This window comes from Podarcis filfolensis, assembly GCF_964270895.1.
Source record: "Podarcis filfolensis genome assembly, chromosome: 14".
Taxonomy (NCBI): domain Eukaryota; kingdom Metazoa; phylum Chordata; class Lepidosauria; order Squamata; family Lacertidae; genus Podarcis; species Podarcis filfolensis.
Genome location: NC_139616.1, coordinates 34004061 through 34024538, shown reverse-complemented (window position 1 = coordinate 34024538; position 20478 = coordinate 34004061). Strand labels below are relative to the sequence as shown.

The following is a 20478-nucleotide window of genomic DNA, read 5'->3' as shown; positions in this document are numbered from 1 at the left end:
ACATGCCTTTGGTCTGATTCAGCAGGGCTCTTGTTAAATGGAGCCTCCACACTTAGAGGCAGTGTACTTTGGAATGCCAGTAGGTGAGAGACAAACGCAGGCAGAAGGCTTCCTGCCCTGCCTGTGGGCTTCCCAGAACATCTGATAGGCCACTGAGGACGATGGACAAGATGGGCCTTTGGTCTGATGCAGCAGGGCTTTCCTCACAGTCACAGCAGGACTCAGGCAAAGGAAAGGCCACACACAAACCTGGGTAGACGGGTGCCTCCCTGCCTCACATTACCTCTAGGCTCCGGTAGTAGCGCTCTGGGATTTCATCAAAGGCGATGTCCAGGAATGTCACATCGTGGTCTCCCAATATGTTTTCCTTGTGGAAGATCTGGGAGGGCAAGAGGTAGAGAAAGAGATGGGGCTGTCAGGCCAGCAGCTTGGATGTAGGGCAGGGCATGGCGCACAACAACTGGGGAAGGCTGTAGCTCAGTGGTAGAGCATCTGCTTTGCATGCTGAAGGTCCTGGGTTCAATCCCCAGCATCTCTAGGGCATGCCTGGCACCTGAAATCCTGGAGAGCCTCTGCCAGCCGGTGTAGACAATACTGAGCTAGGTGGACCAAGGGTCTGACCTGGTACAAAGGCAGCTTTCCTGCCTTCTTAATTTGTGTCCCTCCAGATGATGCTGGACTGCAGCTCTCGTCATTACTGGCTCCTAAAGAACTGGGAGCTGTAGTTTGTTTAGGGTGCAGAGAGCTGTTGGGAAACCCCTATTCCCTCCAAACTACAATTCTCAGAGTTCCCTGGGAAGAGGGACTGATTGTTAAACCCCTCTGTTAATTGTGGCTCTGAATGTGGGTCTCCCCTCAGCACTCTTAACAAACTACTGTGTCAACTATTTTTTTGGGGGGGAAGCTAGATTGTAGATTGTAAGCTCCTCAGGGCAGGGACCTGTCCTCTGCAAAATGTCATACAGCAGAAAGCCCCTTGCCAACCTGTATCCAACTAGAGGACATCAGCCTGAAGTCTCAAAGAGCTGTAGCCAATCAGAGTAGAACCTGCTGGCTAGATGGGGGAATGGACCACCCATTCCATACAAAGGAGAGGCATGTTTACCCCTTAACTGAAGCTCCTGATTGGCCACACTGCAAAACAAGGAACCCAAGGCACCAAAGGACACCCTCCCCACCTCCCATTGCATCCTGTTGCCTCTTGGAGGTTGTCGGTTAGGGATGGCAGACAGTTCTGTGCCAGACTGAGAACTCTTCCCAATTAGCACTTACATTTGTGCTGTCTCCGCAGTTGTCCTCGTACTTGGTCTCTATGTAGATAGAGAACTTTGGCAGGAAAGAGCACTGTAAAAGAAGCGAGGAGGAGAATCTGAGAAGGTGAACCAGGGATGGGGAACCTGAGGTCCTCCAGATGTTAGCCATGCTGGCTGGGGAGGGGGAGGACAGATGCAGCTGGCAAAGAGGAAGGCAGGCAACTACCCACTGCTAGTTGCTGCTCCTTCTCGCCTGCCTGCTCATGGACAACTCGACACCCAAGGGCATACTATAGACTCAGCTGCATAGCTGCAATTATAACGTTATAAGTGCATGTTAAAAATGTGACTCCAATGGCACTGGAGAGCTCAATGGCAAATTGCACATATATTTTATAGCGTGTTCCCCACCCCACCCCATAGCATTTTCATAGTGTTTTCTATATCTGTGTAGATCCAGCCTGCATGCCAGGGATGGAGAGAGAAGTGAAGACTACAACACTTGCTGAAAGACACCAGCTCATAAAATCAGGAATGTGTGTCTAACAGTGTAGTCCTATACAGAGTCACCTGGGAGCCAGTCCTATGGGACTCAACAGGGCTTACCACTGAGCAGAAAGGATTGAATGGGTGCAATGCTGCAAAAATGGACAATAATTTAAAGGGCCAGGGTGGGAGGAATAAAGGAAGTGTGTTGGAAAATGGAGGAGTCAGAGGGTTCTGCCCAGACTGATCAAGTTATGCATCTTTAAAATGTACAAGTCTGGTAGCAAAGCCTAGATTATCTCTTTGTTTTATCTATTGATTATCACATTTATACCCCACCTTTCCTCCAAGCAGCTCAAGGTGGCATTCACGCCTCTCCCACTCTCCATTTCATCCTCACAACAATCTTGCAATGTAGGTCAGGTCACAAGAGATAGTGACTGGCCCAAGGGCACCCAGTGGGCCTCATGGCTGAGTGAGAATTTGGCCCTAGTCCAACACTCCAGTCACTACACCTCAGTGGTGCTATCATGCATTATAATTTTGGGGAGAGGGAAATCCAGCTGCCATCAACCACTGATAGCAAGGCCAACGGCTAGGGGATGATGATGATGATAATAATAATAATAATAATAATAATGATAATAATAATAATAATAATAATAATAATAATAATAATAATAATACTTTATTATTTATACCCTGCCCATCTGGCTGGGTTTCCCCAGCCACTCTGGGCAGCTTCCAACAAAATATTAAAAACAACACAGCATCAAACATTTAAAACTTCCCTAAACAGGGCGCCTTCAGTTGTCTTTTAAAAGTAATATAGTTGCTTATTGCCTTGACATTGCTGGGAGGGCGTTCCATAGGGCAGGCGCCACTACCGAGAAGGCCCTCTGCCTGGTTTCCTGTAACCTCACTTCTCTCAGTGAGGGAACCGCCAGAAGGCCCTCAGTGCTGGACCTCAGTGTCCGGGTAGAACGATGGGGGTGGAGACGCTCCTTCAGATATACTGGACCAAGGCCGTTTAGGGTTTTAAAGGTCAGCACCAACACTTTGAATTGTGCTTGGAAACGTACTGGGAGCCAATGTAGGTCTTTCAAGACCGGTGTTATGTGGTCTCTGCGGCCGCTCCCAGTCACCAGTCTAGCTGCCGCGTTCTGGATTAGTTGTAGTTTCCGGGTCACCTTCAAAGGTAGCCCCACGTAGAGCGCATTGCAGTAATCCAAGCGGGAGATAACCAGAGCATGCACCACTCTGGCGAGGCAGTTCGCAGGCACTTAGGGTCTCAGCCTGCGTACCAGATGGAGCTGGTAAACAGCTGCCCTGGACACAGATTTGACCTGTGCCTCCATGGACAGCTGTGAGTCCAAAATGACTCCCAGGCTGCACACCTGGTCCTTCAGGGGCACAGTTACCCCATTCAGGATCAGGGAATCCTCCACACCTGCCCGCCTCCTGTCCCCCCAAAACAGTACTTCTGTCTTGTCAGGATTCAACCTCAATCCGTTAGCCGCCATCCATCCTCCAACCACCTCCAGACACTCACACAGGACCTTCACCGCCTTCATTGGTTCTGATTTAAAAGAGAGGTAGAGCTGAATGGAGCTGTAGTCCAGCAACATCAGGAAGGCCCGAGGTTGGAGAAAGCTGGCCTAATCTACTTCGCAGGGTTCTTGTGAGGAAACAGTGGTGTTGGGGAGGCCATGTCAGCAGCTATCAGCTTCTTGAAAGAAAGGGGAGGATAAACCGGGGGGATTTCACAGGCTGACTGCGACATCCCCAATCCGGTCCTTCCCTTCCTCCCTGTCGTATATTCACTTGCTCCCATGTGCAGCCTCCTGCCTGGAGGAGTTGGTGCTGCCTCAGGACCACTCCGGAAGCCCAGGCTACAAGCCGTTCCTTTGGAAAAGTAGCAAAGTGCCTACCATGCAAGCACATCTTGGCACTTACCGTGTACTCTGAGCCAATGGCGAGGCGATTCCAGGAATCCGCAGGACAGCAGAGGAAAGAGACAGAGAAAACCAGCGATGAGATGGGGAGGGACAGTTGCCGCGGGAGCCATAACTCAATTTCCCTTGACAACTTAAGCCACCCAGCTCCAGCACAACAGCCCAGGAAGAAAGGAGAAGCACTGGCTGAGGTTCCCTGCACTCAGCCCCGTTCCTATCAGGAAAGCTGCAAATGGAAATTCAGGGAAGCCTTTTGCCCAACCTGATGGGTGGCTCAGGAATTGTATCCAACTAAAGTTCAAAAGATTCATATACTGCTTGACTGTAGGAAACCTCAAAGCAGTTTACAAAGAGAATAAAACACTGAGATCATTCGTAAGAACAAAACATAGGAAAAACCCAACAAACCATAAACACACCAGCATTCTAAATATCTGGGTAAGCTTGTCTAAACGTTTTCAGCAGGTGCCAAAGGCAGTACGGTGAAGACGTCTGCCTGACATCAATCTTTTAGTGTGGCAGCTCCTACACTTTCGAATTCCCTATTTATATATATATCTGTGTAGATCCATTCTAGGTGCCAGGGACGGAGGAGAGAAAAGTGAAGAGTGCAGCTACCTCACCCGACACTATACCATTCTGGGGTTCTCAAGAGGTCTCTAGTTGGGCCCTGAAGAAAGAGGTTGTTGGGTGAGACGGAGATTTGTCTGATTCAGAAGAGCTCTCCTTACCTGTGATTGTGTACGGGTAATAGTTCCAGGCCTTCTCTGTGATGTAGAATATTCGTGGCGTCACAGCGCGAGCCCAGCTAGGTAGCTTGCTAATGGTGGGACAGCACAGCATAAAGGGGAAAGCAGAGAAAATCTTAAAATGGGCATGTCTAAGCCCAAGTAGGCAAATCTTTAAAACCCAAAAGGGATGTGTAAGTGCTGTAGCTCAGGGGGTCGAGGATCTGCCTTGCATTCATGAAGTCCCAGGTTCAATCCCCAGCGTCTCCAGTTAGGGCTGGGGAAAGACCTCTGTTCAAAACCCCAGAAAGCACAGAAGATAAACTGAGGCAGAAAAACTGTAAGGCACCAGGGACTTTGCATTGCAGACTCTGACAGTTAAGGCCCAGGCCACTTATTCTAAACAGTGTTTTTGCCTGGCTGGAATGAGTCCTTGAACTCTGATTCTGCCTCTTGCTTAGCTGGAAAGGGGCAGAGAGAGGTGTGTGCATGTGTGTATAAACTACTGTACAAAGGTAACGTTTACATCCACTGCTCTGCACATTTTTGCCTCAGGCCCCACACACCACTGGCATGTGGCTCTTGGAAGGTTCCCGAGAAGGAAATACGGCCCTTGGGCTGAAAAATGCCCCACCCAACAGCCAAATGCTTCTATGTGGCTGGAAGGAATGGCTGAGCACAGACACAAGTTTGTAGCACCTGGGACAGGGAAGGGAGAGCGAAGACAAGAGTGTTTCTTTGTCACTGTGTCACGAAGGGCTCAGTGGGGGAGATGCTGGCTCTCGCATCGCTTTAGACCAGCAGCTGAAATCTCACCGGCTTTCCTGCAGATGGATCAAGCGATGTGGCACCCAAACTGTGGGGTGGAAAAAGGCAAGGGCCCCTCCATACCAACTGCTTTGATTAGATTCTGCGCTCTATAAATAGCATCCCCCGAGAAGAGAATAATGAGAATGCAGTCTAAAAATACCGCCCCCTCTTGCACGGATGGCTCCCGCAGCAGCTAGCGGTGCAGTGAGACAAGTCCACGCAGCCAAAGCTGTCTCCAAAACACACATTCTGAGCCAATGGACAGTTGGGCAAAAGGGGACCGGTCTCGGCAGCCTAGGAGGGAGGCTTGCAGCGAGGGAGGTGCATGTGAGTATGTGGAAGCAAGGGGAAGAAAAGAAAGGGAGGAGCCGGGAAGCAGAGATGCCGGGAGCATTTGGAAGCAAGGGGATTTAGCCTTGCTGAAGCTTATAAGCATTGCCTATTTTCAGCTGGGTGGGTGGAATGACAAGTGAAACTATCTGTAAGGCCAAGTACATGGGCAAGCCACGATGTTTTGCCATCCTGAGCATTTCAGAGAGCCAGAACAGAGCCTCTGCTTGGAAAAATGCCTGTAGCAGCTGTTGGTTTTGACGAATGGTAAGGGTTAGGCAACATGGCGCTGCACTACAACTCCACCAGCCCCAGTGTTTGAGGTGATGGCTACTGTAGTCTAGCAACATCAGCAGCAGAGTATCTGTGTTGTATGCAAGGTTCAATCCCTGGCATCTCCAAGCAGATCTAGGAAAGACTCCTGCCTTGAAACCCTACAGAGCTGCTGCCAGTCAGGGTAGGCAAAGCTGAGCTAGATGGACCAATGGCTTGGCTTGGTGTAAGGCAGCTTCTTGTGTTCTTACCCCATGCTAACACCACCTGTGCAAACTGCACACACGTAGATGCACAGACACACACACACTCCCAGTCACGTTCAGCATAACCACCAGCTCTACAAGGCCTAGATTTGTTTAGCAGCAGTAGCAGAAAGGAACAAGGAAATTTTAGCAAAGCACAGTAACTTCCTCCTTCCACTCTGCTCTGGTGCTTCTAAGCCAGACATCACTGGAAGTCAGCCAAAGGAGCCAGCACTCCACTAACTGGCTCATCAATGGGCTGAGAGATAGGGCTGGAAGGCAGCTCTCTGCAGGTGGCTACAGCAGCTGCCACAACTGATGGCTGCTACTGTCACAGAGAGGCTTCTCTCCATGTGCAAGCTTTATGTAGAGCTCACATATGAACCAGGGTCACAGCGACGGGCAGCAACTACCACCACCAAGTCAGCTGGACTCTCCCACCAAGATTTACAGAGAAAGAGGATTATGTCAAGGAAAGGCTGTAGCTTAGTGACAGGGCATGTTTTGCATACAGAAGGTCCCAGTAACTGGCATTCAGAGGCTTACTGCCTCTGTCAGTGGAGGCAGAACACAGATGTTGTGGAATACTAGAGATGTGCATGTTGGGGCTGATGGGAGTTGGAGTTGAAAAATTCTGGAGGACACTAGATTGGGCAAAGTGCGAGCTTGGGTTCCTCTTGGCCAGTGGTCTTCAACCATAGGTCCCCAGATGTTGGTGGACTACAACTTGCATGGTCCTTATTAGCTACGTTGGCTGGGAAGGATGGGAGTTGTAATCAAGAACATCTGGGGATATTTCAAAAACCTCATATGGAGGAGCAGTTTGAGAACAAAACGTGGGAGCATGGCCTTGTGGTTAAAGTTTACAAGGATTTTTATTTCTTAGTGGCAGGAGTTCATCAGATTTCCTGCTCAACTGGTTCTCAGTGTTCTAATGGCTTTTCTTTGTCTCACCAAATGCCAAGATTTAACTGTTATCGTCTCTTGGTGAAACTTTCCTCTGCTCTGTCCAGTTCTCTGAAATTAATGTCTACGAAATAGAGAGGCAGAGCAGCCTTTTCCCAACATGGTGCCTTCAACCTGCCAAAGAAAGACAACTAGACAATGCTCCAATCTCTCGGGGGGGGGGGGGGGAGAGCAAGCAATGCATAGGTGCAGGATCGATCTCTCTCTCTCTCTCACCCACACCCACACACCCACACCCACCCCTCTATTCTGCCTTGTGTATGCATTGCAGGAAACCCTGACCAGCACCCAGTTTTCCCAAAGTGCAAATGTTTCAGGACAATGTTGACTTTTAAATAGAAGGATACGCTTCTCACCCTTCCAGTGTGTATAACAGGGATGGGGAAGCTTTCTCAGCCCAAGGGCCACACCCCCTTATCAGGAATCTTCTGGGGGGCATGTGCCAGTGGTGGGTGGAGCCAGAGGCAAAACTAGGTGGAACAATTTATGTGATTCTTACCTTTGTACAGCTGAGTACATTCTAGGTGCACAAAGCCCAAGTTTTCTATACCTCCAGGAAGCTAGAGGTGTTATCACAGTTTAAGGACACATTTCAGGTAGAAAAAAAACACTCAAGAAGGGCAGCCAGTGAAGGGTGTGGCTTGGGAAGTGTCCCAAGGGCCAGACAGAGAGGTCTGAAGGGCCACATTCAACCCCAAGAGCCAAGATTCCATCTAGGTACACATAATTTTTTGCCAGCTAACAAAGCCTAGGAAGAGAGAAGGTCAACCGAGGCAAAGAATCACAACATTTGGGGGCGGTCACTGAGAAGGCCCTTCCTCTTGTCCCTGTCAGCCGAGCCACCTCGATACGATACGCTATCTTTATTGTCATTGTCTCATCCAGAACAATGAAATTGAAAAATCTACATAAGACATTCAAAAACCCCTAAAAACTCAGAAACCCCATGTTAAAAGACAATATTCTCCTATAGAGACTCCTTATACTGCGTTTAAAACCAGAATTGCATTTGGGTAGAAACTGTTTCTCAGGCGGCTAGTCCTAGTCTTTATAACCCTGTACCTTCTTCCAGAGGGATGCGGGTGGCGCTGTGGGTAAAACCTCAGCGCCTAGGGCTTGCCGATCGCATGGTCGGCGGTTCGAATCCCCGGGGCGGGGTGAGCTCCCGTCTTCAGTCCCAGCTCCTGCCCACCTAGCAGTTCGAAAGCACCCCTAAAGTGCAAGTAGATAAATAGGTACCGCTTTCTAGCGGAAAGGTAAACAGCGTTTCCGTGTGCTGCGCTGGTGCCGGCTCGCCAGAGCAGCTTCGTCACGCTGGCCACGTGACCCGGAAGTGTCTCCGGACAGCGCTGGTCCCCGGCCTCTTAAGTGAGATGGGCGCACAACCCTAAAGTCGGACACGACTGGCCCATACGGGCAGGGGTACCTTTACCTTTTACCTTCTTCCAGAAGGCATGACACAGAGAAGGGCCTTTCTGCCAGATCTTAGGGTCTAGGAAGTCCTTCACATTCAGCTGTGCGCATACACTAACATGCCCCACTCCACTGACAGGTATGCCTTCTTTTCAGAGAGCACCTTTGTGAGGAACAGGGTCAAGTCAAGCAGAGACAGCTCCGTAGGTGGCAGATGTGAGCAAGGGGAGGGGGAGGGCTATGCCTTTTGTCTCCAGCGGTTTTCAAACAAAAGCCAGTCTTGAGTAATTGTCAGAATCCATGACAAGTTAATTGGAAAGCGAAGAACAAATGGGGAGAACAGCAAAACACTGAATCAGCAAGGTACAGCTGGTGGGTGGAAGGGGGGGGCGATGATAAAGCTCAGTGGCAGCGCACGTGTTTTGCATGTACAAACTCATGCCCCACTGGCTAAAAGCACACTGACCTTTAATCTGAGCATGGGCATCCACACGGGATGGGAGAGCCCCCCCTCTCCCAGAAGAACCTTAACCCCCAGATCTTCAGCTTTCGTTGTGCAAAACGAAAAGGCTTGGCCACATCCGTACCATGCACAATGCTACATGGCCCCAACTGCATGATATGTGTAAAGAAGTATTGCACTACTTTTAAACAGTCGTGGCTTTCCCCCAAAGAATCCAGGAGCTTTAGAGTGGTTATGAGACCCCTATTCCCTGCCTAGAGTGGTTTAGCAGGCAATTCCTCTTCCTGGGAAAGTCTTGAGAATTCTAGCTGTCCGAGGGGGTCTCCTGACAGCTCTCAGCAACTCTTAACAAACAATACTTCCCACGGTGCTTTGAGGGAAGCCATGACACTACAAAGTGGCATCAGAGTGGTTTAAATGTATAGTGCTTTTTAGAACCCTTAAAAAAATATTGTTTGGTTCTGGTTGTGTTTCTTGTCTGGAGGCTCCTCGGGAGGAACAATGGGAGATAATAATCTCAGATCATGGCAGATGAAGATGATGGACTTTTTGGAGCTAGCCAACCTGACTGGAAGAGTCCGCGACCAGAAGGAGGAGGAGTATCAAGAGGAATGGAAGAAGTTTAAAGATTATTTAGTTAAATATGTTAAGATAATTTAAATAGAATTACTTGTGAGTAACAGATTGGCCTAGGATTTAAATATGTGAAATTATATACTACCATGGATAGAAGTAAAAATGAAAAGAAAGAAAGATGTTAGTTGAACAAGTAGATCTTATATGAAAATAGTGTTGGAAAACTGCTACAAGGAGCTATATGGAAACTCAGCTAGGGGGATTTGAGGAAGTCACCCAACAATGATAACAAAAATGGGACTATAACAGTTAGGATAAATGTTTGTTTGTTTGCTTTTTGATATAGTAATGTTTTTCTTGTTTGTTGTTATGTTTGTTATAAATTTGGAAAATCAATAAAAAAGAATTGAAAAATAAAATATAATTTCAGATCATGATTTCTTAAAAAAAAAACAAAAAACCCCACCCAAAACCACACACACAAAGATAACAACAAAAGCCACTGGCTGGCTTCTCACCTGGAGAGGTGCACACGTTTTTCGGTGAACTGGCCACAGCCGTGGACAGGGTCTTCGTGGGGCTCATTCTTCACCACTTCCACACCTTCCCCTTTGTCACTCTCTTGGTGGCTGTGCTTGCTGATGGTGTACAGCTGCCCAACACGGTACTGTGAAGGAAATACAAAAGACTGTCATCTTGCACAGCTCAAGAAGCTGAGTTGAGGGGGCCCTGAGCGGGGAGGACTGAGAGCACCGCTGCTTGCCATTCTCTCAGCCCTACAAACTCTGCCTGCCTGAAGCCGGACTGGCCTGTTGAGATCTGAGACTCAACACAGCGGCATTCCCGTTATTTCCATTGTGTGGGTGTAAGTGCTGTTCCTTAAATGGCCAAAACAGGCCCCTCTGCCCACAAAAGGGAAGGGGACGCCAAACTTGGGGGAACCTCTAAGTTCAATATACAGTCTACCATCCTCTAAGCTTCCAAACCTTCCCTTCTGTCCAAAATCTGTAATATGTGGATAATGGCCTACACTAGAGAGTTGTCCTAAGAGTTACCGGGACAATATATCAAGAGTGTTTGACCACTCTAAGTCTGAAATCCTTTACACTCACCTGGGAGTAAATCAATGACTTTTTAAATATATTTTTTATTAAAGACTTCTTATTGTACAAAAACATGTGTTGTCTCTTTTTTTCAAGTTGTGTTTTCTACAATTCAGTTCCATTTGTTGTGAGACATTAGTGTTACATACAATGTTAAGTTATGAGGAAAAGAGGGAGGGGGAAAGGTGAGTGGGGTGGGGTGGCTATGTTAATAAGACTTACTTCTAAGTAAATATGTAAAGGATGATGCTATAAAATACCACACTATTTTTTTAAGCTTTCCCTTTTTTTAGAACCTTTTTTCAAATAGCTCTAAACGGTTTTTATGGGGGTTTTTTCCAAGATGCTCCCCTGTTAATTTGTCTTTTAAAACTGCTTTCATCTGGGTATGATCCCAAACCTAGCAAATGTTCTATTTTTACAAATTCTGCCTCTGTGCCCCCACAAGCCTCTTCAACTGAACCAAGAAATCTTATCTGGAGCTTTACCACAAGAACGAAACATGTAGGAAATGAGATGCTAAGTACCTAACACCCACCCACTCGATAATCTGGCAAAATCCTTGCAAGCTCACATCCCCAACTTTATCTAAAAGCATGCAATGTAGATGTAAAAGTAGATGTAGATGTACACATCTATTATTTTCCTGCTCCTTGCAGTAAGAAGAATAGCTCATCAGGGTCAAGGGTAGATGAAACCTTTTGTTCCAAACATTGAGCTTTCAGTTCATGCATAGATACACACACGCGCGCGCGCGCGCGCGCACACACACACACACACACACACACACTTAAAGTTATTCAGGATCATTCAAATGTGGCAACTTGAAACTGTTCGGCTCAGGCTAAGCTTCCCCACTGAATTTACCAGCATTTATTTCATTTTAAAAGCACTTCCCTACACAAGGCACACAAAATGGTGCACTAAAAAAAAGAAGGCTATGTCCACACCACACACTGCAAGCGTGTGGTTCCTCCATCTCCCATCATCCCTGACCATTGGCTATTTTGGCTGAGAACATAGTCCTGGACTAGGTCGGCCTTGGCCTTGATCCAGCAGCCAGGCTCTTCTGACAATCTTACGGTGGACGAAACTCCTCCTGGTCTGGCCTTTCCTCTCCATTGTGAACTGTAAGCTCTTGGGAGGCAGAGACCCTGCCCTCTTGTATTCTGGAAAGTGCCATGCGCACTGAGAGCACTACATCACTGAATCAAACAAAACAAACAAGCAACAATGGAGGAAACTTCTCTTGGCTTCCCTGCACCCGGTCACCATTTCATGGACCTGCCCAGGGAGGACCACTTTCTGGAAAACAGGAGGCGTGATGTGTAGCGCACAGCACCGAAGACAGATCACCCGAGTGCCGGCAACAGAGCCAGGGCAGATAAGGAGGGAGCTCCCCACCCCTGCGCATGCTGCACACCAGACTCCCAAAGTGCCCAGGCAGAGCCTGGGAATGTCCTGGTCTCAGTAAGGGCTGTTTTGCACGCATGGGAGAATCCATCCTGCCTGGAGAAGGTCACGGCTGGGGCACTTTGGGGAAGCCCAGACAGGCTGTGTTTACGGCGAAGAATGACCTTGGCCTGTCCTGAACGGGGAGGCCGCAATTCCCAAGGTAGGAAGGAATCCAGGCACGTGACAACAACGAGAAAGCAGTGTGTGTGTGTGTGTGTGTGTGTGTGTGTGAGAGAGAGAGAGAGAGAGAGAGAGAGAGAGGGAGGGAGAGTGCTAGAAGCTGTGCACACAGCATACATTTAAAGCACATTTCCCCCCTCCCCAGACCCAGAGGAAACCTGCAGGGAAATGCAGTTGGTAAAGGATGCTGGGAACTGTAGTTCTGTGAGCGCTGAACTATAGCTCCCAGGACTCTTTTGGGGGGGATAATGTGCTTTAAATGCAATGCATGTACACAGTCAGAAAGATGCAGAATCAGAGTGGTAGATTTTGAGGCGGGGTGGTGCTGCTTTTTTCAGCCTGAGGGCCGCATTCAGCTCTGGGGAACCTTTCAAGGGCCACATAGCAATTCTGGAAAGGGCCAAAGGAAAAAAAACCGGCAGAAACTGGCTGGGTTCTGCACACACAATCCTCTCTAACCTCCATTCAGGGAAGCAAGGGGCATGATTGGGGCTCAAGGACACATTTCAGCCAATTTCAGGGTGCAAAGAAGGGCCTATGAGAGGTGTGTGGCTCGGGAGACATCTGGGAGCCAGAGTGAAAGGCCCAGGGGGTAGTACTTGGCCCCTCACTCTTGCTCCCCCCCCCCACACAACACACAAACACACACTCCACAAACCGGCAGCCACACTGTAGTCACAAGGCTAAGGAGGCAACATAATGCATGAAATGTTGCTGCCATCCTTAGGAGCATTGGATGAGAATGTAGTTGGGATGCTGGAAGGAGCATGGGAAGCTAGGAACTGAGTCAGATGCTTGGTCAACCTAGTCTAGTACTATCTACACTGACTGGTAGCAGCTCTCCTGGATTTCAGACAGCGTTCTCTCCTGGCCTTGCCTGGAGATGTCAGGAATGGAAACAGGGATCTTCTGCATGCAAAGCAGATGTCCTATCACATCCCTGCAATGTCTCCACCAGCTTGGACTGGTTAATGGCTCTCTCCAACCTATTTAGACTGGGGCTGCATCTCTCCACTGGTCCTATGCACATGGAACAGCAGCACCTGGAATCACGGATTCCTGGTTTTGACCTGACTCAGCCTTCTGGGCTCTGGGCTTCCGTTTGACGGCTGCTTACGGCTCGGCTCCAACAATTGCACAAACCACAGCTATTCCTTTGGGGGGGGGGTGCAGCACATTCAGTTCTTGTGCCGTCCTGGAAAACGGAAAAGTCATCCAACCACAGCGGCTTGATATTTGCATGTGTGGGCCTGGGTAACTATGGAAAAAACTCACCCGTCAAATTCAGCTCTTCAAGGGATCGGCTCAACCTGAAGCTCCCCAGGCGAATATTCTCTTGTCTCGTTCCTCTCCGAGAGCGACTCCCCTCTTATGCAGCCTCCCGTTAAAAAGATAAGCTTTTAAAGTAGCCGATGTGTTGTTTCCTTATGGCTCTCCATGGTGTGATTGACTTATTTAAAAGAGATGGTTTCAAAAGCAAGGCTGGGGAGGGTGTCTGGCCTGGAGAGAGTCCTGAGGGCCAAGCAGAGAGGAATGGAGGGCTGGATTTATTTCCCCCTCTGTAGCCTGCGAGGGATTTTCACTCAGTTGTACAGCATGTCCTTTGCATGCAGTTGGTTCCAGGTTCAATCTGTCGCATCTCCAGGTAGGGCTGCAAGAGAGCTTCTTGTCCTGAGACCCTGGAGAGCTGCTGCCAGTCAGTGTATACAATACTGAGCTAGACAGATCCGTATAAAGCAGCTTCTTGTGATTCCTAGGTTCCCCATCCCTACCATACAGAGGTGTTTGCGGTCCACTAACTAAATACAAGAATTTTTTTGCAGACATGGAAAAAGCAAAGTAGAGGCTGGTTTATTGACTGCCAGAAAACACTTACAGGAGGGGGATTGTTTCTGCAAGGTAAACACTGATGCCAGGGAAGCGATCAGGTTCCAGCAAATTCTGAATATGCTAGCTGGGGCTGTTTGCTCAGCCCCGACAAAAAAAGAGAGTGGCAGCTGTGTTGAAATGAGCTACTTTTAGCCTGCCATACGGATGAGGAAGGGGGAGCTGAATCACAAAACATGCTGTGCGGATTTCAAAGCCCATGTGAGGCCTCAGCCGTCAGGGGGAGCCTTGTCCAAGCTGGCTCAGCCCTCAAAAGATGTAAATGGAAAGGCCTCTCCAAGTATGAACAGAGTGCTACCCTCTCCCAAAACTTCCAAAATAAGAAGGATTTTCAGAGCAGGAGGAAGTGCAATATCCTGGCAGCTTCCAGGCCCAACTCTGCACATTTAAGAAACCAACTTTGCTGGTGAAGGTCCTAGGGCAGCAACCAGGAGCTACAGGAAAGATAACAGGGACTAGCACCATCCGAAGTACTGCAAATTATTAGGGCAAGTATTATGTATCTGCTCAGACATAATGCCAATGTTCCCCAACAATCTTCCCCCTGCTCCCAGTTCTGTCCAAACTCAATTACTGATTTGCATAAAGTATGCCTGTGGAGGAAATGTATGCAAAAATATGGTATATTTTATTACATTTATGCCCTTTGCAGCAGCCCCAACACCCTTTCAAGGAGCTAAAGGCAGCAAATTGGAGTCTTCCCCTGCATTTTATCTCCACAACAACCCTGTGAGGTAGGGTTCAGCTGATTATTGGGTCACATACACCCCATATGATTAACATTTAGGATTCATATAGTGCTTTCAAAGGTCAAAAATACTTCACGTTGCATGTATTATTAGTGTAATCTTTACAATCGCACTTTAAGGTAGACCATTATCATTACCCCCCATACTGGAGGCTGACATGGAGAGAGTAGACCACCTACAGCCACCTAGTGAATTAATGGCAGCCCATCTTCTCTCTCTGGTTAGGTAAATGTCTGTGGAGGCAATTCACCCAGGGAAGCTCTTTCACACAAACACTTCCCCCCATGTGAAATGGTCTCGTGCAAGGACTGTGGAGCCTCCATGAGGCACAGGATCCCCCAAAGTGAATTAAAGTGAGATAGCTATGGAAATATTGACTCTTCTTCCACCTTAAACACAACCAGAATTGTCTCGTTTCTGAGAGTCAACTTGCACGTTGCCTTTGCCTTGGTTTTGTAGATATGTAAGTACAGCTAGAGGAAAACAAACAGAGCAGAAAGTAGCAACACAGAGATCTTACCCCGAGGCTGTATAAACACGGAAGTTTATTCCATTTCATGACATTTCCCTTACTATTAATTTCCACATTATATCCGAGCTTTCACACAATGTAAAAGCCACTTCTAGAACTAAAGTGGAATACACTTCAAGTTCAGCACTCTTTTCCACATTGTTTGCAAATGTTTTTTTTTTTCTTTTTTCTGGAAGCAATTAACATGGAAATGAGCTCTAAGCTTGCATGATATTCCACTATAGTTCCAGAAGTGGCTTTTACATTGTGTGAAAGCTCAGCTATAATGCTGAACTTAACAGAAATGGGCAAGTTGGGAAAACAGAATAAACTACTATGTGAATGCAGCCTGGAACAAACCAACATGCTAAAATGAATCCTGCATACGGCTGATGTACAACTACTCCATTTTTCACACTGCCAAACAACGCCATTCACTCAAAAATAATCTGTGGGCTCTTCTTGAGTAGATACGCACCTACTCATCCATACCACCCATCTACGCCCTCTCCATTGACACCAATTGTCCTCCATGGCATCCAATACATAGCCGAATCTGATCAACTTTGAAGTGTGCTGATTGGCTAGGAAGCATTCTGCTCACATGATCCCTGACTGGCTAGGACAGCCCTGCAGCTGACTTGGACTGAAGCTGCCATTATCCCTGACCATTGGGGCTGGTGACAGCCGTACCCTAAAACATTTGGAGGGCACCAGGCTACGGAACTTTGAGTTTAGGATCATACATCTGACAAATCTTTAATTTAGCACCCAGGAAAAACAGTGGCACTCAAGAGGACAGGGTTGCGGGTTGTGTGTGTGACGAATATTCAAAAAAGCAAGTACTTGGGAGAGAAAATCTTTATATGCCCACTACATGGCTAAAACTGGAGCATATTCATCACAAGTCTGAATTTTGTGTTAGCTGGAACATATCCAGGGCATGTACACCACCACCTTGCACACTGCAGTACAAGGATCTGGGAGACCAGGGTTCAAATCTCTCCTCTGCCATGAAGCTCACTAGGTGACTTTAGGTCAGCCACCGCCTCTCAGCCTAACCTACCTAACAGGGTCATTGAGGGGGTTCAATGAGGAGGGTGGGAAAACCATGTACTGCACCTTGAGCTCCTTGGAGAAAAAGGTGGGATGTAAATGTCAATCAACCAATCAATAACAGAGGCTGGATGTAGAAGTTATGACCTGTGGAAGAGCTGGAACATACATCAGTCCCAAGTCCTCCATAGAAAAATAGGAATTCTCCTATTGCGCCCCTCCCTCGCTTGCTAGAAACTTAAACATGACTACTACTTTTCTTGCTCGACAAATAATGTGGGAGGGGGGAGAAGTTCACTTGACAATGTCTTCGCATACTCATTATTTTATTGTTCTGCTGAAGCTTCTTGTCATCACTCTAACTGCTGGAGAGCTATTATCTGTACTCCATCAAACTGTCAGTGTTATCCGCATGTTAACCTGAAATCACCACTCGCACAGCACATTACTAATCACCACACTTTCCCAGAGCAGGGCAGAGCTGCAGGGAACCCTTGGAGCAATGCAGTGCCTGTTGTCAACATTTATTTTATTTTATTTTATATTTATGAGATTTATATACTACCCTTCAACACAAGATCTCAGGGCGCTTCACAATATAAACATTGCTGTGTCCACAGCAGCGGATGCTTCCAAGAACTCCGCTCCCCATAGAAAACCAAAGCATGGAAAAAGTGGGGTCGCGGCTCAGTGGTAGAGTATCTGCTTTGCATACAGAAGGCCCCAGCTTCAGTCCCTGGCATCTCCAGGCCAACATGAGCAGCGGTTTCTTGGGGAACCGCTGTAGACACTGAGCACGGACCCAGCAAGCCACTGGTGCAATAGAAATAGCCTATCACGTAACGATCCAATAATGTTTGTGTCCATCCTTTGGAGGGAACCAGGCTTAGGAAAAGCCGGTCACCTATGGCAGGTCAAAATTGTCTACAGTAGACCATGGGGAGAAGCTATAAGAAAGCTAGGAATGAAGCAACTTTCTAGTCCTCAGGCCGCATGCATTCAGTTGGACTAGTAAAATCTTCTTGTGCATTAGTAACTTTGGTCAGTGACCACATTTCACCCAACCTGCAGCATCGGAAACTGCCTTATATCCAAGTCAGAATATTTGTCCACAGCACAGAATTTTCTAATTTCCAGCAGCAGATCAGGGTCTTAGGCAGGGAGAGATCTTCCCCACAGATGGCTGCCTGGCCCTGATTATTTGGAGATGCTGGGGACTGAACTGGGGACTTTCTAGGTGCGAAGCATGTGCTCTGGTGCTGAGTCACAATTTCTGCCTGGGGGGTGGGTTGCAATGTTTTCCCTTCCCCAGCATCCCGGAGCCCAGAAGGTCATGCTGCCCTAAGCAAGCAGGTTGGCCACGTGAGTGACGAGGTCTACCACATCCATGCAAATGGTATGAAAAGAGTGTTAATTATATAAATGCAAAATGTGCAAATGAACTCATTCCAAAGAGACAATCAGCCCAGAACAAACTGTCCGCCTCTTCTGCAAGGGATTCATCCTTCTTGGATGGCATCGCTACAGCAGCATTGCACCTTCGTTAGGACCCTTTTCCTAATGGGCCAATTATATACTACCCTTCAACACAAGATCTCAGGGCGCTTCACAATATAAACATTGCTGTTTCCTTGCCATTTCCATCTGTTTTGGTGCCAAGGCCATCTTCCTTCTCCTCTGGAATAACACTGAACATGCTTTGGTTGTTCAAAAAGATCAAGTCGATCTGAGCCATTTATCAAACAGCTTCTCCTGAGCAGAGGCTCCAACCAGCGTAAGCTGGTCCATTTGGGCAAATGGGGCACTGCCCCACCAACCTCAGTCTGCCCTCTGGCAGCCCACACCTGCTCTGACTTTGTAACTTACAACAGGGCCAGCGGGTGGCACTGGCCGTCAGCTTTCCCCTCCGTCCTTATCCTCTATGCTGCCCCTTGTAGGGGCAGGGAGGAGGAGAATGGGGACAAACCCAGAATGGTTGGCTCTCTCTGTCGTTGCCTCTGGCCCCACCAACTGGTGGTCTTCCTGCCTTTTGCCCTACCAGTCCCAATGTGTAGCAGCCAGCACTAACTCCAAACTTTCAGCAGCTTGGGGAACATCATGTTGAAGCAGTGCAGGAGAGAGAGAAATAAGGGGAGGTGAATGCTTGTAACTGCAGCCACTGCTGACCAAGAGGGAAGTCTTAGATCTAACACCAACTAAACTTGCTAAAATGTATAGGACAAGAAATAAGGAGTGTTGGAAATGTAAAGAAAAGGAAGGGAACTTATATCATATGTGGCGGACCTGTAACAAGGTAAATGCATATTGGGAAATGATATATAATGAGTTAAAGAAAATGTATAAGTCAGGCTTTCTCAACCTCGGCCCTCCAGATGTTTTGAGACTACAATTCTCATCATCCCTGACCACTGGTCCTGCTAGCTAGTGATCATGCGAGTTGTAGGGCAAAAACATCTGGAGGGCCAAGGTTGAGGAAGCCTTGTATAAGCCTTCCAGTCGGGATTCAGGCCTCATCATGGGACTGAAACTGCCTTGGTCGCACTGGTTGATCTCCGGCGGGCTAGGGACAAAGGTGAGAGCTGTTTCCTAGTTCTGCTGGATCTCTCAGCGGCGTTTGATACCATCGACCATAACATCCTTCTGGACCGTCTTGAGGGGCTGGGAGCTAGGGGCACTGTCATACAGTGGTTCCACTCCTTCCTCCTGGGCCGTGTTCAGAAAGTGGTGGTGGGGGATAAGTGTTCAGACCCCTGGGCTCTCACTTGTGGGGTGCCTCAGGGTTCTGTCCTCTCCCCCATGCTTTTCAACATCTACATGAAGCCGCTGGGAGAGATCATCAGGGGATTTGGGCTGGGTGTTCATCAGTATGCGGATGATACCCAGCTCTACCTCTCTTTCAAATCAGAACCAGTGAATGCAGTGAAGGTCCTGTGTGAGTGCCTGGAGGCGGTTGGAGGTTGGATGGCGGCTAACAGATTGAGGTTGAATCCTGACAAGACAGAAGTACTGTTTTTGGGGGACAGGAGGCGGGCAGGTGTGGAGGATTCCCTGATCCTGAATGGGGTAACTGTGCCCCTGAAGGACCAGGTGCGCAGCCTGGGAGTCATTTTGGACTCACAGCTGTCCATGGAGGCACAGGTCAAATCTGTGTCCAGGGCAGCTGTTTACCAGCTCCATCTGGTACGCAGGCTGACACCCTAAGTGCCTGCGGACTGCCTCGCCAGAGTGGTGCATGCTCTGGTTATCTCCCGCTTGGATTACTGCAATGCGCTCTACGTGGGGCTACCTTTGAAGGTGACCCGGAAACTACAACTAATCCAGAACGTGGCAGCTAGACTGGTGACTGGGAGCGGCCGCAGAGACCACATAACACCGGTCTTTAAAGACCTACATTGGCTCCCAGTACATTTCCGAGCACAATTCAAAGTGTTGTTGCTGACCTTTAAAGCCATAAATGGCCTTGATCCAGTATACCTGAAGGAGCGTCTCCACCCCCATCGTTCTACCCGGACACTGAGGTCCAGCACCGAGGGCCTTCTGGCGGTTCCCTCACTGCGAGAAGCCAAGTTACAGGGAACCAGGCAGAGGGCCTTCTTGGTAGTGACGCCTTCCCTGTGGAACACCCTCCCACCAGATGTCAAAGAGAACAACAACTACCAGGCTTTTAGAAGACATCTGAAGGCAGCCCTGTTTAGGGAAGCTTTTAATGTTTGATGTATTTTAATATTCTTTTGGAAGCCGCCCAGAGTGGCTGGGGAGGCCCAGCCAGATGGGCGGGGTATAAATAAATTATTATTATTATTATTATTATTATTATTATTATTATTATTATTATTATTATTACTTTGTTAAAAAGCCGTAAGCATTTTTATTGGTTATAGTGGGTGAAGAGATACCAAAGGGTGATCAAAAACTGTTTACGTATGCAACAACTGCAGCAAGAATCCTTTTAGCCCCAAAATGGAAACAACAAGAAATACCAACGAAAGAAGAGTGGCAGATGAAGATGATGGACTTTGCGGAATTGGCGAAGCTGACT

The 20478-nt window shown here is 48.0% G+C and overlaps 1 protein-coding gene across 1 annotated transcript in view; it reads right to left on the bottom strand.

Annotated features, from left to right (window-relative positions):
* The window catches only part of LOC310749018 (cytoplasmic phosphatidylinositol transfer protein 1-like), a 49762-nt gene that overhangs the window by 11201 nt on the left and 18083 nt on the right, over positions 1 to 20478 (bottom strand). The window contains exons 3-7 of the mRNA XM_083585453.1: positions 10017 to 10165; positions 4426 to 4514; positions 3696 to 3703; positions 1273 to 1344; positions 284 to 379 (exon numbers count right to left, since the gene is read on the bottom strand). Coding sequence (XP_083441579.1) covers positions 284 to 379; positions 1273 to 1344; positions 3696 to 3703; positions 4426 to 4514; positions 10017 to 10165 — 414 coding nt within the window. The remainder of the gene's footprint in view (positions 1 to 283; positions 380 to 1272; positions 1345 to 3695; positions 3704 to 4425; positions 4515 to 10016; positions 10166 to 20478) is intronic.